The sequence below is a fragment of the Labrus mixtus genome, chromosome 21, assembly GCF_963584025.1.
Source record: "Labrus mixtus chromosome 21, fLabMix1.1, whole genome shotgun sequence".
NCBI classification, from domain to species: domain Eukaryota; kingdom Metazoa; phylum Chordata; class Actinopteri; order Labriformes; family Labridae; genus Labrus; species Labrus mixtus.
This window is the reverse complement of record NC_083632.1, coordinates 17101880-17126242: the sequence shown is the minus strand read 5'-3', so window position 1 is coordinate 17126242 and position 24363 is coordinate 17101880. Positions and strand designations below refer to the sequence as shown.

General features: G+C 41.5%; 2 protein-coding genes across 3 annotated transcripts in view; both read left to right on the top strand.

The window, feature by feature from the left end:
- Window positions 1-12059, top strand: part of abcc3 (ATP-binding cassette, sub-family C (CFTR/MRP), member 3) — a 62094-nt gene extending 50035 nt beyond the window's left edge. For both annotated transcript variants that reach the window (XM_061028959.1, XM_061028960.1), the window contains exons 24-31: window positions 2228-2427; window positions 3787-3913; window positions 5412-5513; window positions 7586-7732; window positions 7837-7995; window positions 8817-8983; window positions 9108-9302; window positions 11244-12059. In XM_061028959.1, coding sequence (XP_060884942.1) covers window positions 2228-2427; window positions 3787-3913; window positions 5412-5513; window positions 7586-7732; window positions 7837-7995; window positions 8817-8983; window positions 9108-9302; window positions 11244-11355 — 1209 coding nt within the window. In that variant the 3' untranslated portion in view covers window positions 11356-12059. The remainder of the gene's footprint in view (window positions 1-2227; window positions 2428-3786; window positions 3914-5411; window positions 5514-7585; window positions 7733-7836; window positions 7996-8816; window positions 8984-9107; window positions 9303-11243) is intronic.
- Window positions 12060-19455: 7396 nt separating this feature from the next.
- Window positions 19456-22788, top strand: LOC132955170 (WAP, Kazal, immunoglobulin, Kunitz and NTR domain-containing protein 2-like). The gene is made up of 2 exons (XM_061027920.1): window positions 19456-20204; window positions 20457-22788. Exons 1-2 carry the CDS (start codon window positions 20019-20021, stop codon window positions 22005-22007), a joined length of 1737 nt encoding a protein of 578 aa, XP_060883903.1. The 5' UTR covers window positions 19456-20018; the 3' UTR covers window positions 22008-22788.
- The last annotated feature ends 1575 nt before the right edge of the window (window positions 22789-24363 follow it).

The following is a 24363-nucleotide window of genomic DNA, read 5'->3' as shown; positions in this document are numbered from 1 at the left end:
TCTATTTAGTCTCTCTTTAAGTTTACTTTCAGATCCATTCAGATCTTGAGTGTCAGAATGAACTTCTGTTGCAGTCAAATCTGCCCACTGAGGGTTAATAACTGAAGTATTCCTGACATGATGTGGCTCTGCCTGAAAGCTGTTATTAATGAAGCTGTGTGCAGTGTTAACCATTACATTTTTTATTTACTTTAACCATTAATGATTTGAATTTGAAACAATCAGGCAAAGATTCTGCAAATGAACAGCTAGTTGTTTTCATGGTGCAGAATTTTAGACTCTGACTAGCTCTAAGACCAACGGGTTGTGGTTGTTTTTCCACTGGTTCCTCTTATATATAAAGAGAGATAAAGAGCTTATGACTGACTGTAGGTGACCAGGAAGTGGTCGTATGAAGGTGGATTAATGCCTATCATAGATTCAGGTTTGATAATTCACTACAAGGTGATTAAAACCACACTCCTTCAGCAGACCTCCAGAGGGTACAGTCAGCATATAACTGCTGTCTGATCTCCACTCATTTCACTTTGTTGCAAGGGATACAAATATACCGAGACCCTGAGGTCCAACATAATAAAATAAAAATTGTATTATCTATTGCACACAAGATATTTATGTTGTGCGAACAAGATGTTTTTTTTTTGTTTTTTTTTTACTTTTTGGGCCTTCAGGGCCTCCGTACAAATCAGCCTGTGAAAACAAACATCAAATTGTGAAGAAGAAAAAGAGCCATCACAGTTGTTTCAACTTTAGCTTGAGCCTTCTTCTTCTTTATTTATTGATTTTTGTCCAGAAATGCTGTTTGAGGAACAGGAAGGGGTCTAGTATCTTTGGAGCGTGACTCATATGAGGGATTTACAAGTCTGGACATCTCTGTGCTGCTCTGGATTAGACACTTTTTTCTTTTTTTTTTTTAAGTCGTCAGACTCATCCTAAATAAACTGCATTTAGTTAAGACCACTGTCACTTGAGAATATAACCTGTTTCAATCAGTGAAACATTTCATATACTGGAAGTCTACTCAACAATAACTGAGACAGACAACATATAAAGCAGGATTGAAGCTTAAATACAATATTGAGATTTCTATGTCAGAGTATTTTTAAAACAATACTCAAAATGGCGTTAAAAGGCAGGACTAGCTTACCGTTGAGTGTTTAGGATTTCAAGGTTAGCCAGCGTTAGCTAAAGGCTGCTAGCTTACTTTAGCTTTAGCCTCTGAGATCATGAAGAACTCTCGAATAATGAAAGAGTCTCATGTCCTAAAATCACTTTCTAAACAGTCTTGCACTTATTCATCTGATTCCTAAACAAAGAGGCTCGACCTGAAATCATCAATAACGAATCACTGAGAGAAAAGAGCAGAAAGCCTTTCAAGTCAATCAAATTCATGGGGCGTTGACCATCTGTGTGCTCATCACCTTCAATAATAACACTAACTGGACCTCCTCATGACTCAGACTAGCTTCACTGATTCTAAACGTCTTCTCTGTGTCTTTGTCATGGCGTCTCTCCTGCATGGCCTGTCTCTTTGCTGCATCAGCTGTCCGTCATCTTTCCTTCCAAATGGGCTTTTCTTTCATTGAACATGTTAAAATACTGCAAACCATAACAACAACAAAAATCACTCACTATATTAATACGATTACAAATGTAAATACTGAAAATGATGATTTTAACATTTGAAAAATAATTGCATTTATGTTTTAGACTAAACATTACATTTTAAATGTTCAAATACGTGATAAAACAAAACACCTGCAGTTCGACTCACGGTGGTGCTTTTTGCCTTCACTCATTTTTGTTGTCTATGAATGGACGTTAATTTTGTAACAGGGGATTTCTGGTTCTCTGCCTTCGGTTGGTACTTCGATGTATGAGGTTGGATGCAGTCTTCAGTGTTGGAGGTAACATACAGGAGAGCTCATTTACATGCAGACTTTGAACTTACCACCTCTGAGGAGCTTATGTAAGATTATCTGGCATCCTATCAAATGCTCAGATGAGGACTGCAGGTGTTTTGTTTTGCACAGGCTTTCTCTGCATGCGACAGCGTGTGTGTGTGTGTGTGTGTGTGTGTGTGTGTGTGTGTGTGTGTGCGTGTGCGTGGTCATCTGTGTGCATCATTATTATGTTTTCAATATCATTTTGCACCTGTGAGAACTTGTTCAGTTGTAATGTTTGTGTTTGTTTCTCCCCCCACCCCCCCACCCCCGGAACCCTGTAGAGATTTTATGTTGCCACGTCTCGGCAGCTAAAGCGTCTGGAGTCAGTCAGCCGCTCTCCTATATACTCCCATTTCTCTGAGACCGTCACTGGCTCTAGTGTAATCCGAGCCTATGGCAGACACTCTGCCTTTGTTCTGATGAGTGATATGAAAGTGGATGACAACCAAAAGAGTTACTACCCTGGTATAGTGTCCAACAGGTAAGTTTCCTGTTTCAGCTCAGCAGAACACTTTGTGTCGTCTTTCATCCTTCTGTTCACATCCACTGGTGAGATGGATAAGGCCTCTGCATAAATAAAAGAGCTTGATAACTTCATGTTGCAAGTCAGGTGGGGAGATTAAATCAATATCTGTTCAGTTATGGTGTTAGCTGTGTAGCTCAGCTATGTGCAAACTAGCCTGATTCTATGGGAAGAGAATTCTCTTCATCCACAAAAACTGAAATTAAAAATTCACAAATAATTGTTTTTGTGCTTACATGAAGGTCAGTTGCAGTCAAATCTTATTTTCTTGTTCTCCTATGAATGTGACAGGACACCAGGTGGTCACTGATCCACGACAAGAAGTATCTGATACATATCTTATATAAAACATATATCATACCTAATTTAAATATAAGGTTTAAAAGGTATTCTCATGGTCCAAATATCAGCTTCTTCTGACTCTAGATGTCATAACAGAAGTCGGTCATATTTCAAAATGAAAATGAGTGAGGGAGCAGGTGGACTAGTGTTTAGTTTGTGCACTCCATGTATGGAGGCTGTAGTCCACAAAGCGGGCGGCCAGGGTTCAAATCCCACCTGTGGCTCCTTTTTTTTGTGGGGAATGTCATTCCCCACTCTCTCTCTCGCTCTCCTGATGTCCGACCCTATCTAATGTCCTGTCTCTTTAAGAAAGGCATGAAATGCCAAAATAGATGGATAGAAAATGCAGATGAGTGGTATAATCATGAGTTAATGGGTTAATGGGTATGCTATATGATAATCAAAATAAGCAAAAAAAAGTGTTTTAAAAGCATAATTCCATTATGCAGGATTTCTAGTAAATGCTTATCCCATTAGTGTCATCTACACATTTTAAAGGCTAAATAAACGATGTGGCTCCACATTTCCCCTTAAGGTCACATTTCTCCATTTTTTTTTATTTCTTGTAATCAATTCATAACACAAATTTCTCTGTGGCCCCTGAAATATAAACAATAGATACAAACAGTTGATCTCGTGTCACGTCATGATGCCGTCTACATGTTGTATCTGTCACAACTTGAAGATGCAAAGTTTGACTGACTGTGTTTCACATTCAGCTCATGTCGACAAAATACATTCTGCAGCTAATGCTACTTTAAAGTGCCAGTTTTATCAGACCAGTGGCTGAATACAAAGAAAGAGAAATGAAAACAGTTCAACAATGGAGCACAGCTGTCGCCGCAGGTGTTTATAATCTTCAAAGCACAGCTGTGACCTGACTTATTTATCCTGACCAGTATCACAGTATAAAAATCGGTTAATTTGTTCTACATGATGTCTGACTTCTTCTAACTGTAACGCCGTGTTGTTCAGGTGGCTCGGCGTGCGTATCGAGTTCATTGGGAACTGCATAGTGCTGTTTGCTGCTCTGTTTGCTGTGACAGGGAAGGAGAATCTAAACCCCGGCATTGTGGGTCTGTCCGTGTCCTACGCTCTACAGGTACACAAAAAAACACTGCTCTATAATATGTGACATCATACAGCAGCTCAGCTACCTTTTAGAAGTCACGGCAAATTATTTAAATGATGGTGAAGTTTATTACTAAACATGGTGTACATGTGCAAGTTAGCATTAATGACTTTTATTTTGAAATTGGTGGCATTAAGTCACTGTGATACAAAAGCAATGGATCATATTACTGTATTAGAAGTTAAAACAACTATCAATTTTTAAAGCAACCTGTTTGAACTCGTTTGGATTGTTTAATGCAACACTTTTTAATCTTTTTTTTTACTAATAGCAAACTTTTTAACTCCTTTAAATAATTTTTACAATGTTTTAAACACTGATCTAGTTACGTTAGCTTGTACATCAAAACACTTTGTAAGCCTGTGTTTTTAAAGGTGATATAGAAAGTTGTTATTATTGTTTTAAAGGTCATTTATGCAAAGTACAGCTAACTATGCTTTTCTAGCACTAATATGTGTCTCTAGTCTGTCTACAAACCCCCTCATTATGAGAAAAGTCCTTCCTCTGTGTGCTCAAACAGGCCGTTAAGAGATTTTACCTTCATGACATCACAAAGGGCAGTAGCCCCTCCCCCAGGTGGGTGACACTCTCACAGCTAGGTGTTTGTTCTGCCCTCTGAGTCTGCCTTCTCACCGTAAACAATAGGGCATGGAACGAGAAAGCCAGAGCCACCCAAGCCCTTCCAGAGGGGCGTGGTCAAACAGCTCATTTACATTTAAAGGTACAGACACAGAAACAGCCTGTTCTGAGCAGGGCTGAAATAGAGGGGTTTATAGACATGATCAAATACATGATCAGAGTGGATTTAGAACAATAATAATATTTATTTTAACAGTTAAAGGTCACATATTATCCTCCTTTTCAATCAGTTTAAATAAGTCTCAGAGCTCCACAAAAACATGTCTGTGAAGTTTTTTGTTCTAACTCCACTCTGATCCTGTATTTGATCATGCCTATAAACCCCTCTATGATCTATGAAAGTGAGAGAAACATGCCTGTGAGAAACACCTAACTGTGGGAGTGTCACCCACTTGGGGGAGGGGTTACTGCCCTTTGTGATGTCATAAAGGGAAAATCTCCAAACGGCCTGTTTGAGCACACATTTTCTGAAAAGTGGAGCGGTCAAAAGACAGAGAGGATGGACTTTTCTTATCATTGGGGGGTTTCTAGAAAGACTAGGGACACATATTAGTGTTTGAAAAACATGGTGAAGTGTATTTTACACAATATGTGTGTGTGTTTAATCCTTTTAGCTTACAATGTTGATCATCTATCATTGCCTCCAGATTACATTGTTTTGTCATAGATTCTAAACATGTCACTTTAAGCTAACTATGAAGACCTCTTTGCATTGACTACTAATGTTCTCAAGCACTCACTACTACATCTCACACAGCAGTGTTCAGAATGATGGCGATTCTATATTTCAAGATCATTTAAAGGTGTATTATTATATTTTTCTTCGCAGGTTACCATGTCTCTGAACTGGATGGTACGAATGTGTTCAGATCTGGAGAACAACATAGTAGCAGTGGAGAGAGTGAAAGAGTACTCTGAGACCAAGACTGAGGTATCTGCCACTTTATACGTGTGTATGAACATTCAAGGTGTGACCTCTCCTTTTCTAATATGTCAAAGAAACTCAAGTCGAGTTGTGCATGTGTTTGCATTCAAACTTTTAATAGTGTTGGCTTTGTGCTGCAATTAAAAGGTAGGAATTTACCCACATTCTAATGAACTAGCCTGCTGCCAAGACGTGTTCTCGAACAAACACCAGACCTATAAACCATAACCAGCTCCAGAAACGTTGGATCACCTGGTGCCAGCCAGGGCCCCTCTGTTACATAAGACAAACAGGGGGTTAGTACTGTACACAGTGTACTTTCTCAGAGAGCCGTCTCAGCGTGCCTCTTTTTTTTCAAACAAGTGTGTTTATTGAGATTTTCAATATTACATTACACTTTCAATATAACAAAAACTACACAGATATACAGACAAACCTACAATTAAGATGCACTCAAGAACATTCACGACAAGGTACAATACCAGGCTTCGACATCAAACCATTTTGAAATAAGTTGGATTCCTCAAGGACAACAATATAATGAGGAAAGTAAGAAAAACACACATAAATTATATTAATCGAGGCAAACAGGCATCTACATACTTTTTCCCTTTTATAAATTCCATAAAAGCACCCCATATTTTCTTCAACTTAGAATGTTTTCCCTTAATTACCATAGTAAGGTTATCTAAGGTAAGACTGTGTAGTAATCCTTCGAGCCACTTCTATAGGTTTGGTCTGTTAACTGATTTCCAAAACACGGCTATAGTATGTTTCTTTTGAAGTAAACAGAAAATAAACAATTTCTTGTCCGTATTGCTCAGTTTACAGTTTGTAGCGAAAATTCCAAAGATACATATCTTCGGGCACACTGTTTACTTTATAGGAGTTACGTGTGAAAGAATGTCCAAAACCGGGGCGCTAGTGGCTCAGTGGTTAGTGCGTGTGACCCATGTATGGAAGCGGGCGGTCCAGGTGGCCCCTTTCCCGCATGTCATTCCCCACTCTCTCTCTTGCTGATTTCCCACTCTATCCACTGTCCTATCTCTCCAATAAAGGCAAAAAAAAGCCTAAAAATAAATCTTCAAAAAAAAAAAAAGAATGTCCAAAACCTCTACCCAGAATGCGTGGATAAGTGGGCAGACCCAGAGACAATGAAAAAGTGTGCCCTTTGCTCCACATTTGCAGCAGAGATCGGGGTTCAGTGTTTCCCCTAGGTTTACAGCGTTGGGGGGGTGGGGACAAGCCGACACGCCAACACAGCGACACGACGACACAAACACTTGAAGGAATCTTGGTATTCATGTGTTACTTTTAATGACAGATGTCCTTTTCTATCGGAATGGTATCTTTAAATGACTTCTTTCCCTGATTTCCGACTCTATCCACTGTCCTATCCCTACAATAAAGACACAAAAAGCACAAAAATAAATCTTAAATTTTTTTTTATATTGGGGCCGCCCCCCCCAAATATAATGGTAGAGGAAACACTGGGGTTATTTAACAGGGTCTGTGATATATATTGTCTCGTTATCCACTTATACTGGCGATGTTTAAAACAGGGATTTATGGATTGAGCATTAAAGCAGATCTCTTGCCAATCCTCGACAGTGATCTCATCATTTATATCCTCACACCACTCAAGTCTTTTACTTTCCAAGGACTCCTTGGAGCTGTCCATAGCTATCTTGTAAAAGCGAGGAAATCTGACCACTCGTGGAGTGATGGTTCACTGCTAACTTTTCTATAGAGGTGAGAGAGTGAAGGGTTAGAGAGTTTTGTGTCTTAAACATGTAGTTTCTGATCTGCAGAAACTTGAAAAAAAAATTTGGATGAATGTCGTATTTTTGTCTCAAATCTTAGCGTGCGTCTTTCTAAGCTGCTATAGTTGTTAGTGAAAACTTTTGTTTGGATCATCCATGGTGTCTCAGAGGTGAAATAAATGTTTGGCAGTTCTGCTCCTGACTCTTCAAGTTTTCAGAGTGATAAACAAATCAGTCGCTCTAGAATCCAAGTAGTAGGCTAATGAGTTGTTCAGAAGGTTTTCCTAGTCCAAAGTGCTGAGTTTGTGTTCACAGGCCCCCTGGGAGGTGGAGGACAAGAAGCCCCCGCCTGAATGGCCCCAGAAGGGGAACGTGGAGTTCCAGGACTACAGCGTTCGATACAGAGAGGGACTGGACCTGGTCCTGAAGAAGCTCACTCTGAACGTCAAAGGAGGGGAGAAGGTGGGGGGGGGGGGGGAGGTTGTGTTGAATCGATCAATAAGGATTAAAAAAAGAAAAGGTCAGCAGGATGGCTTCTCTAATCACAGCTGTGTTCCTCTCAATAGATTGGTATCGTAGGTCGTACAGGAGCAGGAAAGTCCTCCATGACTCTCTGCCTCTTCAGGTTGCTTGAAGCTGCTGGCGGAGAGATCACCATCGACGAGGTGAAGATATCTGAGATCGGCCTGCATGACCTGAGGTCGAAACTCACCATCATTCCACAGGTACACACACACACACACACACACACACACACACACACACACACACACACACACACACACACACACACACACACACACACACACACAGATGATGAATAGCTGACTGGTTGAACTAGCACTGCAGGTCCGTACCAGTATAACCACTACAGTATCATTCTTTCAAACTAGCATTTAGCACATTGTGTTTCAGGCAGGGGTTGTTATCTCTCTTCCAACCTTGAAAACTAATTACATTTTAGAGCTAAAATAATAAAAGATTCATTTTTAGAAAAGAAGAAAATGACGTTGGAATAGTGTCATTTTGGGGCGGCTGTGGCTCAGTTGGTAGAGTCGGTCGTCTCTCAACCGGAAGGTCGAGAGTTCGATCCCCAGCTCCTGCAGCAACATGTCCAATGTGTCCTTGGCAAGACACTTAAGACGAATTGCTCCTGCTGCTTTGGCAGTGTATGAATGAGATTAGTTAATTTTGATGGTCTCACTACTTAGCAACCACTGCCATCAGTTTGTGAATGGGTAGGTGTGACATTGATGTAAATGCCCTTTGAGTTGTCAGAAGATGAGAAAAAGGGTTATATAAGCTAATTTAAAAATATATTGTATTCCTGTTGGGCAATTTCCAGTATTTTCAGACTGAATGAATGAAACCAAGAAAAAACAGAATGCAGATTTTGTCTTATTGTCTTCTGGAAATAACTGTAGTCTTCTAAAACTATTTTCGATCTTCCAAAGCGTAATAACAAAAAAATGAAAGTGATGTATTCGGTCTGTCTGTTATCTTTAAACATCTTCAAAGTATTTGTCTTTTTTTGTTTTTTTCACAGGAGCCAGTCCTGTTCTCAGGCACACTGAGGATGAACCTGGACCCTTTTGAGAAATACAAGGACGAAGAGGTGTGGAAAGCTCTGGAGCATTCTCACCTTCACAAGTTTGTGAGCAACCAGCCGGCCAAACTGGAGCTGGAGTGTGCAGAGGGAGGAGAGAACCTCAGGTCTGCAGCGTTGGGACTCATCCTTTTTTTTTTTTTTTTTTGGCTTATTAGAAGCAGTAGACAAAGGAAAGTCTCTCTGTGCCGCCGTGTTTGATGCATTGTGCGCTCATGTTTTATTCTACAGTGTGGGCCAGAGGCAGCTGGTGTGTTTGGCTCGAGCTCTCCTGAGGAAGACGAGAATCCTCATCCTGGATGAAGCGACAGCTGCCATCGACCTGGAGACAGATGATCTCATCCAGTCGACCATTCGAACCCAGTTTGAGGACTGCACCGTGTTTACTATCGCTCACAGGCTCAACACAATCATGGATTACACAAGGTGCAGTAGTGCTATATGATTGAACTGCACTTGGAACAGAATGTTTTTGTTCTATTTGTACAAATCAAAGCACTTTAAGTTTGACAGTTTATATTATATTCGATTTCTGAAGAACTGCTGAGCTCAAGGCAACATGCCATCATGAGTATTATTTAAACAGCACTCCACCAGAGAAAATCTTTGTGAGTTGAATCATTTCAGTGAATTTATTGATTCAAATCTTCTTAAGAAGCAGCAAAGATTCAGTCAGTAATCAGCAGTGTGCACAGAGTGCTGAATCAGATGAGCAATCTGGAGGTCACAACGCTGCTGTACTGTATGTCTGAATGATCTACAGTCAGCACTTCAATAGACAGACCAGGACACCAGTGTTGTTATGAGTCTATAAAGGGATTTAGGATTTATTTTATATGTTACAATATAAAGTAGAGTCTGCTAGCCGTACGAGTGTAAAGGGGAATAAAGGTTTTTTTAAGCCTAGACTTAATAATTAAAAGGGTCTGAACGACTTCAGTAGATTTACTCTCGACCAGCAGACCAAACACAGGCTGTAATGGCTCATGGGTGCAGCAGTAGCTCAGTCTGGAGGGACTCGGGTTGAGACCTGGAGGGTCGCCAGTTCAAGTCCCGGTGCAGACCAAATCTGGAAATTGATCCAGGTAGCTGAAGAGGTGCCAGTTTACTTCCTGAGCACTGCCGAGGTGCCCTTAAGAAAGGCAGGGGCTGAGCCAGAGTGCTCCACCACAGGTCAGAGCTCACAATGAGAGAGCAGAGCGAGAGACCGGAAATCCTGCAACTTAAATAGACGGCTAATTGGAAGGCTGTGTTGTCAGGTGATTGTTGAGAATGACTCACTTGACTCTTGTCAAGTGTGAGAGCAGTGCAGACCGAGTTGTCTGCCTGAACTAACTCGTAGGCGTCGCCTCATTTAATCAGATCAGAATCGGTTTTTTTTAAATTGCCAAGTTCATTTACAAACACAACGAATCATTTGACTTGGTGCTTTGGTGCAAAACAGTTGGCAAAGAAAAAGAGCAGAAACAGTAAGAAGCTATAAAACAGCCGTGTTCCTGCTGACAGGGAACTTCAACAGAATATGATTAAAAAAAAAATAGAATAGAGTATAAAGGTCTGTGCTTTTATAGAGACTTAAAGTTACGCTGAAATGTGCAGTGATCGACCAGCAACTCTTGTGTTCTGTAAAAAAAAATGTTTTGTCAGTGGAGTCGAGGAGTTTTAAAGGGAGTGATGTCAAAGTATTTTTTCTGGCCACGAAAAGTATCCTACTATCCTATAGGGTAAATTTTACACAATGCAATTCAAGTAACGATCTGAGCCTATCAGTGACTAAAGTCAGTCAATCAATCCATCATAATTTTTATAGCGCCAATGCATAACAAGTGTTATCACGAGACGCTTTACAGAAGAGCATATTGTATAAGATGCAGGCAGGATTTCTCCTTTGTATTCCTCGTTTTCCTGTTGTCCACACTTCCTTGCCGCTGAGGTGGAGGTCGGAGCAGGCCGTGCATGAATGAGGACGGCGGTGGTTCTTGGGACCACAAAATCTGATGATGGTGGCTCTGCGTCAGGGACGGCGGGTGGTTTTAGTGCCAGATCACCTCACTGAAGGTTGGGGGAGCTCGGTCTACTCAAGAGCCTTGCTTCTGCTGCTGGGACAAGGCCTCCTGGGCCACCTTTCTTACGGACTTCTTCCAGACTTATTACACCCAAGTTTGCTGCAACTGACTGTCGTGTAATTCCAAAACTGCTTGAACCCCCCCCCCCCCGAGTCATTTATACCCCAAACCACATATATATAACATCTGCAATGCAGGGACACGGTTTAAAAATACCAGAGCTCCCCTCAACGGTTTATATGCTGGTACATCATACATCAGGCTTTGTAAATGACTTCTTCTCTCCTCTTCTTTCTTGCAGAGTGCTGGTGTTGGACAAGGGACAGATAGCAGAGTTCGACACTCCAACCAACCTCATATCCCAGAGAGGAATCTTCTACGGCATGGCTAAAGATGCAGGGCTGATGCAGTAGAACTGCCTTCTGTCTGCACTGTTACAAACCAGCCTCGAGGGGCAGCTCAGTTCAGTCTGACTGCACGTCAGAGCTGGCAGTGGAACTAAGGCTTATCAGGGCACTTACTGCTGGTCTTGAAAATAGCCTGGACTCCTTTGCAGACTTGGATCAATTAGAAGTCGAAACGTAGTGTTTGCCTGAACTCACGACAGGACATGTACTGTTCATACTCTGTGATTGTCTTGAGTTTCTGGCACTGACTGTGTTGTCCTGTGTGGAAAACCATTTGTCGCTTTGACATCTAAATAGGAAACAAAACAAGCCATAAGTGCACATACTAGTTGATCCAAGTGTGCGCTTTAGTGCCTTCTGCCAGTGGGATGAAGAAAGCCAGTGAATGTATCATTTTGTAATCAGCTGTCTGCTCCGAAACAACGACAAAATAAAGAAAAGGAGGAACTTTTTTATTTTATTTTTTCTACAAAGAAAAATGCTGTGCCACTGTACTTTCCTCTTCGAAAAGCATCCTTTGTGATAAACCCACTTATTTTTGTACTCTAACATTATTTAAGCTACGTTTTACAGAATTGTTTCATTTAGGGAAGTTTGTTCAGTTAAATATGTGATTCTTTTGTGAACCAAATCTATAAAAACTTGAATTATGTACCACCAAAATATGACATATGATAATGCCTTTATTAAAAAAGAAAAAGGAAAAACAATGTGTGTGTGTGTGTCTTTAAATTAGGAATTGTAAGGAGGCGTCATAGAAGAGTAAGGTGGAAGGCCAATCCATGATTTGAAGCATCAAAGTCAAAGTGCCAATGCTCATTCCAGACTTCAGATTCCTGTTAGAAAGTCAGAGTCCAAAGCCTATGTGAACATTTACACCCGCTTCCCTCATAATGACATTGAAAAGGACATTGAAAGGAACATTTGCAAAGGAGATATTTCAATAAGATAAGAGAGAAAAGATAAGACTGAACTAATCCAGAAGAAAGTTCTTAACAGTTTCCTCGTCAATATGTTTGGAGGTTGAACTGGGCGTCTGTGGCTCAGTGGTAGAATCGATCATCTCTCAACCAGAAGGTCGTGCAGAGGTGCTGCTTGTCAACAAGCGGGGCAGGCAAATTCTTGGCCAGTAGGGGGCCCCCGAGGGCTGACCAACTTTAAACTACAGCAGTGGAGAGAAACTTGAATAGCATAACTTCTGCTAGCATCACATCATGGTATATTCATTGACATGCTAGCAGTGCAGTCAGTTGCGTCTCCAACGTCAGTGTGTGCGCTTATCTGGCTGTGAACGAGTTTAATACTCACCCCCGGGAGTCAGAGTTGCCGTTGGAGGGGCCCCTGTAAATGTTTGCCTCGGGCCCCTACCAACCCTAAAATCATTACTAAGGTCGTTCAATCCCCAGCTCCTGCAGCAACGTGCTGCAAGGCCATCCCGTCCATGTAAACACGGATCCGACAACGGTACAGCTGGCAGGACTAACACTTCCCACTCATTGAATAGTCATGACCAGAAGAGACATTTACACAGGATATACTTGATGTCGGCTGTATTTATGTGTGAAATGTTGCACATTCTTCCTTTAATGCATCACAATTAAAGTAATTCAATACATTTATCAAGTTGTATTGTATCATGTATCCCTCGTATTTGAGGTCATATGTCTATTAATTAGAGAAGGATGAAGAAATGCTTATTCTGCAGGTTATCAGACTGCCGGGGTGCCAGTGCTCAGGAAGTGAACAAGTACCTCTGCATCTACCAGATACATTTCCAGACTTGGCTCAGCGAACCACTAGCTCCCAACCCAAGTCCCCACCGACTGATGACCCCTAAGATGGAAAGTCAAACCCAAATGATACTGGTAGTCATAGTATGAGCTGGTTTCTCACATATCTACATGTAGTTAATGGTAAATGGTAAATAGACTTGAGCTTGTAAAGCGCTTTTCTATTCTTCTGACTACTCAAAGCGCTTTTACACCGCAGGTCACACCTACACATCCACACACTGATCACAGTGTGGTCATCCACCGACGAAGCAGTGGCAGCAATTCTTGCCCAAGGACACATCGGACATGGGGACCGAACCCTCGACCTTCTGGTTGAGAGACGACGATTCTACCAACTGAGCCACAGATGACTTAGTGTGCTCTATGGCGTCGGGGGTGCAGGTACAAAGGCAGAATATCCTGAGTGGTGTGGGCAAACTATCAACAGCAACCAAAACTTTATCCTCCCAAATTATCATGATGATCATTTCTCTTCATTTTTAAAAGTAAAATAGAAGAACAATGCAACACTACAACCGCCATTAAAAGAGGATTAATCGGCTGAGTTTGTATAACCATCAGTCATAAGGGAAATAAGTATCCCTGGTCAAATAAAGGGGGAAAAGTAACTGTAATTGGTCCATTCATCCACTAGAGGGCGCTCAGTCTATGATAGATCCAGCACAAGTACTTCTTTCAACTGTCCCCTTCTCTTACACTCAGTATCACCATCAACCAATCTTAAGATGTACGAATGAAGATGTTTAGTTTGTTTTTTTGGACTGACAGGCCAGGTCAAGTGTGTGCAGAAGTCACCTGAGACAGCAGCAGAAGACTTATAACTGCAGTATCAGAGGTAACCGTCCATAGAGGTTACCATACAGGGAACAATGCACAAACACAGGCACAGACATAAACAACACTGATAACATCAAATGAGGTCAAACATTATTTACAAGATTCCAACAGTGGGTATTAATATCAATATTTCTAAGAAAAACTGAGGAACAATGTCTCCCTTTTATTTGTTGTTGTTCCTTTTGCATATTTGAACAGATCTTGTTTCATCACTTCGAGGTGAGTTGAGAAATCGAAGTCCCCTGCTCTCACTGTTGATTTAGGATCAAGAGGTAGAACTGTCCTCTCACTGAAACACACACCACGTACACATCATGAGGACTTCTCCTTATATCCCTCTGCTGCTAGAATGTCTCTTGCCCCCCACACACATACATTAACAATGTGTTCTGATTGTTTCTATAGAGAAGCTGCGGTTAGTCTATTTAGATGTTGATCCAAATACCGAGGCACAGACTCGCTTTGTGTCTGTGATGTGCTCAAACTGACAGAACAGGGATGAATGAGTGCGCAGCTGCCAGCTTGTCTGGTAATGTCCCTGCCTATGGGCAAAGCTACATGAAACGGCAGGGAGGTTTGGCTCTGCCTCTCTGCAGACGTGCCCCGTCAGTTTAATGCTGCAGGCGCAGGAACCAGAAGTGAGAGGAACATTAAAAACAACTTCAGAGAGGGTTGACCAAAAAAAAGAAGATTCTTCTGTGTTGATCAAACTGTTCAAGACAGGAATGTAGCTTCTTGCTTATCAAAGTAAAATGAGATGCAAAGCTGCAATAAACCTGCAATCTTTCTTATGTAAATAAAAATGTATGTATATCATAGACTATAAATATTACTAACAAAGCAAGAGTGACCCGTCTGTTACTGCAGGGGGCTTTGGTAGTCGATGGTGGTCGCCATGCTGGAAATGCAGTCTCATCCTAATTTTCAGTCAATCTAACGACTTATTAAGCCTCCAACAGTGCGCCTGCCCATCAGTCAGTCAGGTCAGCTACGTGCCTTATTGTGAATACAAATATCTTTCATATAATCAAAAGGGAATAGTGATCCACCCTGCGGTACAGCGTGTGCAGATAGAGACATGAGCTCATCAGACCAATTTAGTTTTTTGAACCAGGCTGTAAACATGTTAATTCCTGCTGTAAAAAACAGGCCTTTTGAGTGGGTGTGTACGTGACTTTCAGTGTTTGTGCAGCCACGTTCACAATAGCTAAAGTCCGAAAAAAGTGTCTGTTTTCATGTACTGCTCCTCCTTGCTCCCTCTACGCTCTGAGTCCGTCAGCTACGCTCTGCTGAGCCCCCACTGTTAGACCCCACGTGGGCCAAGTCTGCTCTGATTGGTCTGCCGATCCGCTCTGTCGTTATTGGTCAGTTGCTCAGCACGCGTCTCGGAAATTTCAACATGAGCTGCAGGGCTTGCCACAACGAGCCAATGGGCTTAGATCAGTGATCTCACACTGACAATGACGCCGCAGTGACACATTTTTATCGAGGGGGGCTAGAACCGAGCGTTACATGCAGCTAATGCTACAGCTAACAGGAGGAGGTAGGAGAAGCCGCGTTTCTGCGGACTTTGAATTTTTGCACATAGATGTGCCTAAACATGCACAGGACACTTGGAAAACACACTAAAGAGCATATAAAACCAGAAAAAGTATAATATGGGACCTTTAAGTGAGGATAGCTGTGTTCCCCTGTTTAGATAAAAGATTAGCTAAGCTAATTAGCTGCTAGGAGTAGCTTCTCTGTAAATGTACAAACAGGAAACTAGTATCAGTCGTCTCTTGACAAGAAAGCAAACAAGCACTTTTATGTCCTTAGACAAAGCCAAGCTTGCTGTTAGCACATGTCCCAACTTTTTCAAACTAGCTAAGCTAAACTCCTGCTGGCACTAGCTTTAAATGTCGAAGAAAAGACATTAATGCATGGCATATTAAACATCTCCAAACCTTGCTGAGATAACTTTTTAGCCCTTATTTATGTATTTTCTTGAATCCTTTAATTAAAATTAAATGCTAAGTTGCACTCTCACTCACATTTCTTTATAAGGTAAGGCAGACTTTACCCACTTCCTGTCTTGTTAAGCTTACTTGATACGTGCTGTAGCTTGTTGAACATAGATGAGCACGGAGGCGTGCAATACCATACCATACCATACCAAACCAAACCATACCATACCATACCATATTATTCCAAACCATGTCATATCATACCAAATGATATGATATAATATGATACAATTTTTTGTTGAAAGTGAGTTGAGCGTGTTTTTTGTCTATAAATAATATGATACCATACCACAGCTTACCATGCCATACCATACCATACCATACCATACCATACCATAGCTTAGCATACCATACCATACCATACCATACCATACCATACCATACCATACCATACCAAACCAAGCCATACCAAACCATACCATAGCATACCATCCCATCCCATACCATACCATGTCATGTCATGTCATGTCATGTCACACCACACCACTCCTAACCACACCACACACCACACCATACCATACCATACCATACCATAGCGTACCATACTATACCATACACTTTATTGTCCCCTTAGGGAAATGTATCATGGACTCCAGTGGTGCACACAGAGCTGCCTCCACAGTAATCAATAGAACAGAAACAAACTGGCAGGAGTTGTCTCATGCTCATCGCAGCAATTTACTGTTTATATTAAATGTTGTCATCTCATGAAGTGTCCTTCAGGATTTTCCAATGTTCAAAAACATCATACAACACCAAATAATTGTACATGTGCTCAGTACATGATGGTAAATGTATTATCAGGTGCTTAATGATCAAATGTCAGTAAAGCTGAGCTTCTGGAGCTGCTAGGTACAAAGCTGTGTGACCATAAACCCTAAACATGCAACTTATACTGATGATATATCTCAATTCACTGGTGCAGAGTTTCATTCTCTAAATGGCACAAGAATCTGTTTGATAAAAGTTTACAGAATGTTCCTTTGTTCAAACATCGAATCCTCGAACAACCTCTGACTGGAGCCTTGGGATGATTTTGTGCCTTTCAGGGTTTCTATGTAATTTAATTTTCAAGGAAAGCATTGTTTAGTGACGTTTTCCTTCCTGAAAAATAAAACTCCTACTGTTTCCTACATGTTTGTAGCCCCGAGATATAGCCGTCTGCATGGTTTGACAGTTTTTTAATTTGGCCTTCATATGAAACTTTAAATTTGGACATGACAGTTCCAGACTGTGTGAGGGCTGTGTAAGATCAGCCGACGTCTTTTTGTGCTGGAGGCATGACAGAAAATATGAAGCCTTTTTTTATGGTAATAACAATAATAATTTTTTGTATCTAATAAAATGTTGATTTAATCCACGATGTTTTTTGATGTTGTCAGATTTGGCAGGAATTAGATGAGAGGAGAATATCAGGTGTGAAGTTCATAATCCCAGGAAGGACACAGATGCAATTTAAGGATGTTATAATAAGCTCAACCATACATGCAATATGTTTGTGCATTCAGCTGTTGTTTCCTTAGCAGGGAAATGGTGCAAAAAAATAATCCTTCTTACAGGATTGAGACGTGCAGCTCTGGAAGCTCTGGAGCTGGAAGCTTGGGAGGCTTTTTCGGATAAATAGGTTTTATTTATTTGTTTTTTCCTGCACACACTCATGAACACACGCGCGCACACATACACACCACCACCATGTCTGCATCAGGAACAATCTCCCACACCGACACTTTGACAGCAGGAGTCGGCCGTTTTAGCACTGGAGGGCGGTCTATTAGCTGTCCTCAGCTGAACTGTGGAGGAAACCAGTCAGAGGAGTTTACACAGGAAAGGAAGGAGCAGAGAAAATGATAATAACACTTTCATTCATTAAACCATCTGCCAAAAAAACACTCCCAATCTGGAGAACATCACCTGATATTTAAATACATTTTTTTCAAGCCATATCCTCATCTCACCTCTGCTGGTCTATGATCTGATGCAGAAATGTTTTCAGTCCTGGATGTGAAGCCAAACCAATAAAAGAAGACCTGAGTGTGTTGGATGAGGACTTGTTCTTTTTATGTAATTAAGACTTTGCTTTCAGTAATGTGTGTATTTTTCCTGAATCCACACAAAGTGTTTGCACCGACACAACTGATCCGGTGCACAAAGACACGCTTTGTAGGATGTAGAGCATGTGTACTGTTATGTGTAAGTCCACGGCTGAATGAAAACGGTTGTGCAGCAGCAGTCACGTATCACTGGTCACATGTAGAGACTGTGGAGACAGGAAAAACGATTAATCAATATTACATTTGCTTTACATGCAATGTGCTACTAGCTTCTAAACATGTATTTGAACATCTCTTACATTTAACTCATAAACTCAGCTTGTGTTCAAGCAGTTGTCAGACTTTTAATAAAATAAATAACAGTCAAACAAATTCCTAAAGTATTAAGGAAGTCTCTGAATATGCATCCTTCTCATTATATCCTTTTTACAAACCAGCTGCATTTAGTTAGAGTTCAAGGGCCTTCATGTGTTTTTTTGCCCACCTTACTATCAGTGGAAATGCAACAAACTGACAAGAAAAAAATGTCACTTTAGTTTAAATATTTAGTTTAGATGTTTTCATTAATATTTAGCAACCAAGCAGAAATGAACATTTGCTTTTGCTCTAGGGCTTCCCTCTCTGCTTGCCCACATATCCTGCAAGTAACATGTGTTTTAGTTTAGTTTAATTTGGATTAGTTTTGTTTATTTGCACATAATTCAAAATGACCATAGTGAGTAATGACAGTGGTGGGCGGGAGGTAAGAAGCTCAAAAAGGCTTCAGAAGATGCCCAAAGAATAAGAATAGAATATAGTACACATGGCCTCTTCAGTGAAACTCTTTCCACCATATATGGGTCCTTTGATTTATTTTATTTTCTATCCCAAATTGAACAAGCAGGACATTTACATCTTTCTTTGTTTGATGAAAAAAAAATGTGAAAGACTTTCGGTGAGTATTAAAATTGATGTGATACATTTAGGAGAGAAAAAAATCTCCTCATCCCTCCATACATTTTTCTTGACATAAAAACTTTAGGATATCAAATTAAAATAGAATGTCTAGAGACTTTATAGAAAATCTATTCCAAAAAGTGTTTGTTAGACACAAAACCAATGAGTAGCATTTATATTTAAACCTTTCAGACCACTTTACAGATTAAAAATAATACAAATATAGTAAAGCATTAAGAGAAATATTACATAGAGCAACAATTAGACCTTATAATATGAAATATAAACTCTGCAAACCATGAGCAGGTAATAATGTTGAAGAAATAGACTATTAAATGTGATTAATATATTTTTACATGGTTTAAAACCATATGTCATGAAAAGGTTAGGATTTCATCATGTGATTAAAAATCGCCATGAACAGTTTATGTGATAACCCCAATTAACATGCAGGCTGATTTATTTTTTTAAGTCAATCGTAAATAACATTTAGAGCAGATCATCCGCGGTCAAATTCCTAAGTTCTCCGTTTCTGTTAACTGAACTTATTTGATGTCGTTAGGGAAAACTTTTGCAGCTTTAAGAATGAAACAGAATATTGCCTTTGAGTCTCTTCTCTCCGTGCGTCTTGGCGCGCAGTGCGCTCTGGTGCCTCTCGAGCACGCAAAGGGTTAAACGGGATTACCAGCAATCCATTTAACAGGCAGGTGCCCCGCCAGTCCAGCCCAAAGCTAACCACTCACTTCTGAAGAAAAAAAAAGTTCATTTCAGGAGCAACCCAGAACTGTCATATTGCGGGAAACTTGCCGAGTCCTGGTAACGGTGATGGCTGCGGATCGGTGGTATAAATAGAGCATCATTGCCGCCGAAGTGGGATATGAGACAGATCAATCAGCTGACTCGCATCGTCCTGACCATCGTGTGATGCGCTTCTGAGTTGTGGTGCCGTTTCTCCAACTTTCCAATCAGAGTTTCCTCACTGCTGTATCACAGAAATCTTAAACTAAATAACTTCACTGCTTGCTGAACTGTGTTCCGCTCTGGAGATGTGGTGGATGCTTTTTCCACGCTGGATCTGGTTCCTGGCGTGTGTGTCACTGTGGATGGAGACGCAGGTTGGAGTTCTGTCGCAGATCAGCTATTCTCATGCGGGAATCTGCCCCAATGACATGAACCCAAACCTGTGGGTGGATGCAATGAGTACCTGCACGCGAGAGTGTGAATCTGACCAGGTAATGTCATCAAATGACACTAATACGATGATATCTTTCACCACTTGAGGGTTTTAAAATGTGATGTTTTCAGCATGCAGTTTCTGTTGTCTAATTCATGTTATTTTATATGCTTTTGTCTAACTGCTTCTCTCTAATTAATTGCATATTTAGTGAATCTTTTTTTATGATACCATCAATGCTCTCTGAATCAAAATGCCTCCCAGAAGGATGCAGTCTTGTGACTTTTTTCTCTCTCTTCTCCTCCTACAGGAGTGTGAGCCCTTTGAAAAATGTTGTCAGAATGTGTGTGGGAATCGGAGTTGTGTGGCAGCCCGTTATGTGGATGGGACCAAAGCCCCAAAGGGAATGCCAGCAGTAGCCACATGTGCCAGTTTCATGTGCACCCAGCAGGGGTCTGAGTGTGACATCTGGGACGGCCAGCCGGTGTGTAAATGCAGAGACCGCTGTGAGAGGGAGCCGCACTTCACCTGCGCCTCGGATGGCATGACCTACTACAACAAATGCTACATGGATGCAGAGGCGTGCTCCAAGGGCATCAGCCTGTCCGTTGTCACCTGTCGCTTCCACCTCACCTGGCCTAACACCAGCCCCTCGCTGCCCCAGGCGACCACTCTCCGTCCCACCACTGCTCCCCTTCAGGCGACTATCCCACCTCCCACCGTGCCACAGCCACCCATTGTGGTCAGCAGCCCCACTCACCAGACTGTGAATGTGGGTGACACAGCCAGCTTCTTGTGTGATGTGACAGGTCGCCCGCGGCCTGAGATCACCTGGGAGAAGCAGCTGCTAGAGGGTGCAGAGCGGATGGTGATGAAGCCTAATCATGTGCAAGGTAACATGGTGGTCACAAACATCGGACAGCTGGTCATCTACAATGCCCAGCCGCGTGATTCAGGTGTCTACACCTGCATGGCTCAGAACCCATCTGGTGTAGTGAAGGCCAACCATCCTTTAACTGTGTTGCCCACAGACCCACCCGAGACCACTGAGCCAAAGAATGTGACCCGATGCCTGCCTGAAGAGTGCCTCAAACCCCCTGACAATTCAGAGGACTGTGGGAGCGAGATGGAGAAAGTCAGCTGGTACTTTGAGCCAAAGACAAACAACTGCTTCTCCTTCACCCACTGCCACGGTAACAACAACAGCCAGCAGCCCAGGAAAGTGTTCGACACATACGAGGAGTGTATGCAGTGCTGTGGCCCTGAGCTGTCAGGCCCGTGCGGGCTGCCCAGCCTGCAGGGATCATGTAAGGCCTACGAGCCACGCTGGGCGTACAGCAGCACCCTGAGGCAGTGTCAGCCCTTCATCTACGGAGGGTGTGACGGTAACGACAACAACTTTGAATCCAAAGAGGCCTGTGAAGAAATGTGTCCTTACCCAAAAAACCACCACTGCAAGACCTGCAAGCCGAGAGGCAAAATTGTGACAAGCTTCTGCCGGAGCGACTTTGTTGTCCTGGGTCACATGACGGAGCTCACAGAGGAGAAGGACTCAGGGCACGCCCTTGTGAACGTGGAAGAAATCCTCAAGGACGAAAAGATGGGACTCCGCTTCTTTGGCAAGGAGCCTCTTGAGGTAACCTTCCAGAACATGGACTGGAACTGCCCGTGCCCAAACATCACAGGTGCTGCCGCTGAGGGACAGGTCATCATCATGGGCAACGTGAATGACGGCATGGCCGTCCTTCAACCAGAGAGCTACGTGGGCGCCTCCAGCCCTCGCCGTGTACGGAAGCTGAGAGAGGTCATATCTAAAAACACATGTGATATTCTCAAAGCTATCACCAACAGCCCTCAGTAGGGTTAACTATATAATCTGTACATAAAGATTAGAGTTAGAAAAACCTGAATTGACTGCAAAAGACTGGTAACTTTTGAACGTTAGTTGCTGTAATATTTGAATTTGAGAACCGCTCTTGCGAAATTTGAAAGAGTCTTTGAATGCTCTAACATGTGTAATGACATGTCACTTTGTGTGTTTGCAGCAGAACTCTTCTTAACAGATGCAGTCATTGGTGTTGTTGATTGAAATACCATGAGACATCCATCATGATCCCCTTGTTACTTTAATCCCCCAGACTCCCGCTCCCCTCGTACCCTCTCTGCTTCCGACAGAAATGGAGGTTGCAGACTTGCATTAAAGCACCAAACAGACATGATTGACTCAGCCAGTCCATAATTTGACAGTCACAAATCTTTTAAAATACTACGTTTGCCAGTCATATTTCTGCTTGGAACTAATAATAAGTGAAAACACGACTACGTCAAACCTTCCCCCCTATACTTCTCAGTTTTCATGTTGAATAAAAACATCCATAAACCTGTGCAGGTCATCACATACACAGTACAACATGTTGCATCTGCAATAACAAAGTGGATAAGTTGTAATATATTTAATGAACTGCCAGTTTGTTCCCACAATAAGACATTTATGTGTGTATCTACTTGCTCTTACTTTTTGCTATTTATTATCATGAAAGCTTTTCTGCTTTTTCTCTTTTTATTGTACTTTACATTTCATCAGAAATGAAGCAGCATATTGTTGTATTTTGTGTTACGTTCAAAGAAAATAAAGATTTTGGATATTTCTTAAGGCTCCATGTATTGTTCTTTGATCTTTTCTTTGATATATTAATTAATATATTAATCATAAGGAAGATTGAATCGATATTAAAGCTCGTTGTCAGCGTTCATAATGACTTTATGTCAAACATTGGTTAGATTTGAGGGTCAGGGTCTCTGGTGGAGGTCTGAGAGCGGCTGCTCTTTGTACCTGTGTGCTTACTCTGACAGGCTGTGATAAAAGAGACTTGGGAATAGCATATCCCCTGCTCACCTCTCCCCCTACCCCTCTCCAACCCCCCAAAACAGAATCCCTCCATTCTTAAGACCCCTGTGGCATTGTAAAAACTATGTTGCTTTGCCTCCATTATTCAGTCTAATTGGTGAAGGAGCCCAGGTTGTAAACTGTGATCCACTACCAGAGAAGTATTTGTTTCATGTGGTGCCAGCAGGCCTTTCTGGGTTACTAGGAACAGGCCTTGGTGGGCTTCGACGAGGGTGTTCTACTTCCCAGATGAGATTCTGTTTCTCCCATCCAGAGCGGCTGGCGAGGGAGGCGGGAGATCAGCCCATGTACGGCGTTCCTTTACTGGCAGCAAAACCACCAGGGAGTTCAGACCTTCACTCCAGCAGCTGTTGAGCCTCTTAAGCAGATACATATTAGATCTGCAGCACCTTGGACAAAACATGAACACAACACAAACCATTTTCATATCAACAACACGAACGTACCAACAGTTTGTTTGTTCCTAGACTTTTTATATCGTGCTAGAATGGATGAAGTGATGGTGAGTTACGACAACTATGACAAGAAAATGCGAATGTTAAATGGAACAGTTCACATTATCTCTCATTTTGTGTTGTTTTATTGTTAAATACTGAATAGTCTCACATCTTCAGAGCCATTAAAACTCTTCAAATCCCGACTCTTATTATATATTGTTTATTAAACTTATAGAAGCTCATGTCCTCACCATAGACTTTGGAGAAGTGGCTGAGGGTCTGAAAGTAGGGGGAGCTCTGATGGTTTATTACCTTTATTATTTATTATTAATTGCACTCAGCATCCTGGAAAATGTCTTGTTCACAGATCAGTTACACAAAAAACACATTGTAAGGAGTAAGCTGTGCACTTTAATTGATAGGTATCATTTATTAAGTTTGTTTATGGTCTAAGTCATTCAGCAAAAATTAACCAATTATTGTCACATGTAATAATAGCTGCACCTTGCTAACTTGGTGCTAGCATCGTATTTTAGTGTTTTTCTCTTCCTCCAGACTTACTATTAACTCCATAATACCGACATGGTATTGTAAAGAAATGCCAATTTTGAAACTTTAAAGGTATTTTAAACATAAATACAGCAGAAATCCAGTATATCCTCTGTAAATGTCTCCCGAGTCATGACTGTCTACAGTAAGTGTGCCATTAGAGTGCCATCAGCTGTAATGTTGTTAGAGCCGTGTTTACATCGTGTTTACATCATGTTTACATGGACGGGACGGCCTTGTATATAAAGCTGTTTTAGCCGAGGACTAGAGAAAAGCAGAATAACAAACTGCTAATTTGGATGTCACGTTAGTGCGTTTAGATC

Coding starts and splice junctions, on each gene's coding strand:
- LOC132955170 (XM_061027920.1), top strand. CDS start 20,019: ATGTGGTGGATGCTTTTTCCACGCTGGATCTGGTTCCTGGCGTGTGTG. Junction 20,205..20,456: donor GAGAGTGTGAATCTGACCAG/GTAATGTCATCA, acceptor CTCCTCCTACAG/GAGTGTGAGCCCTTTGAAAA.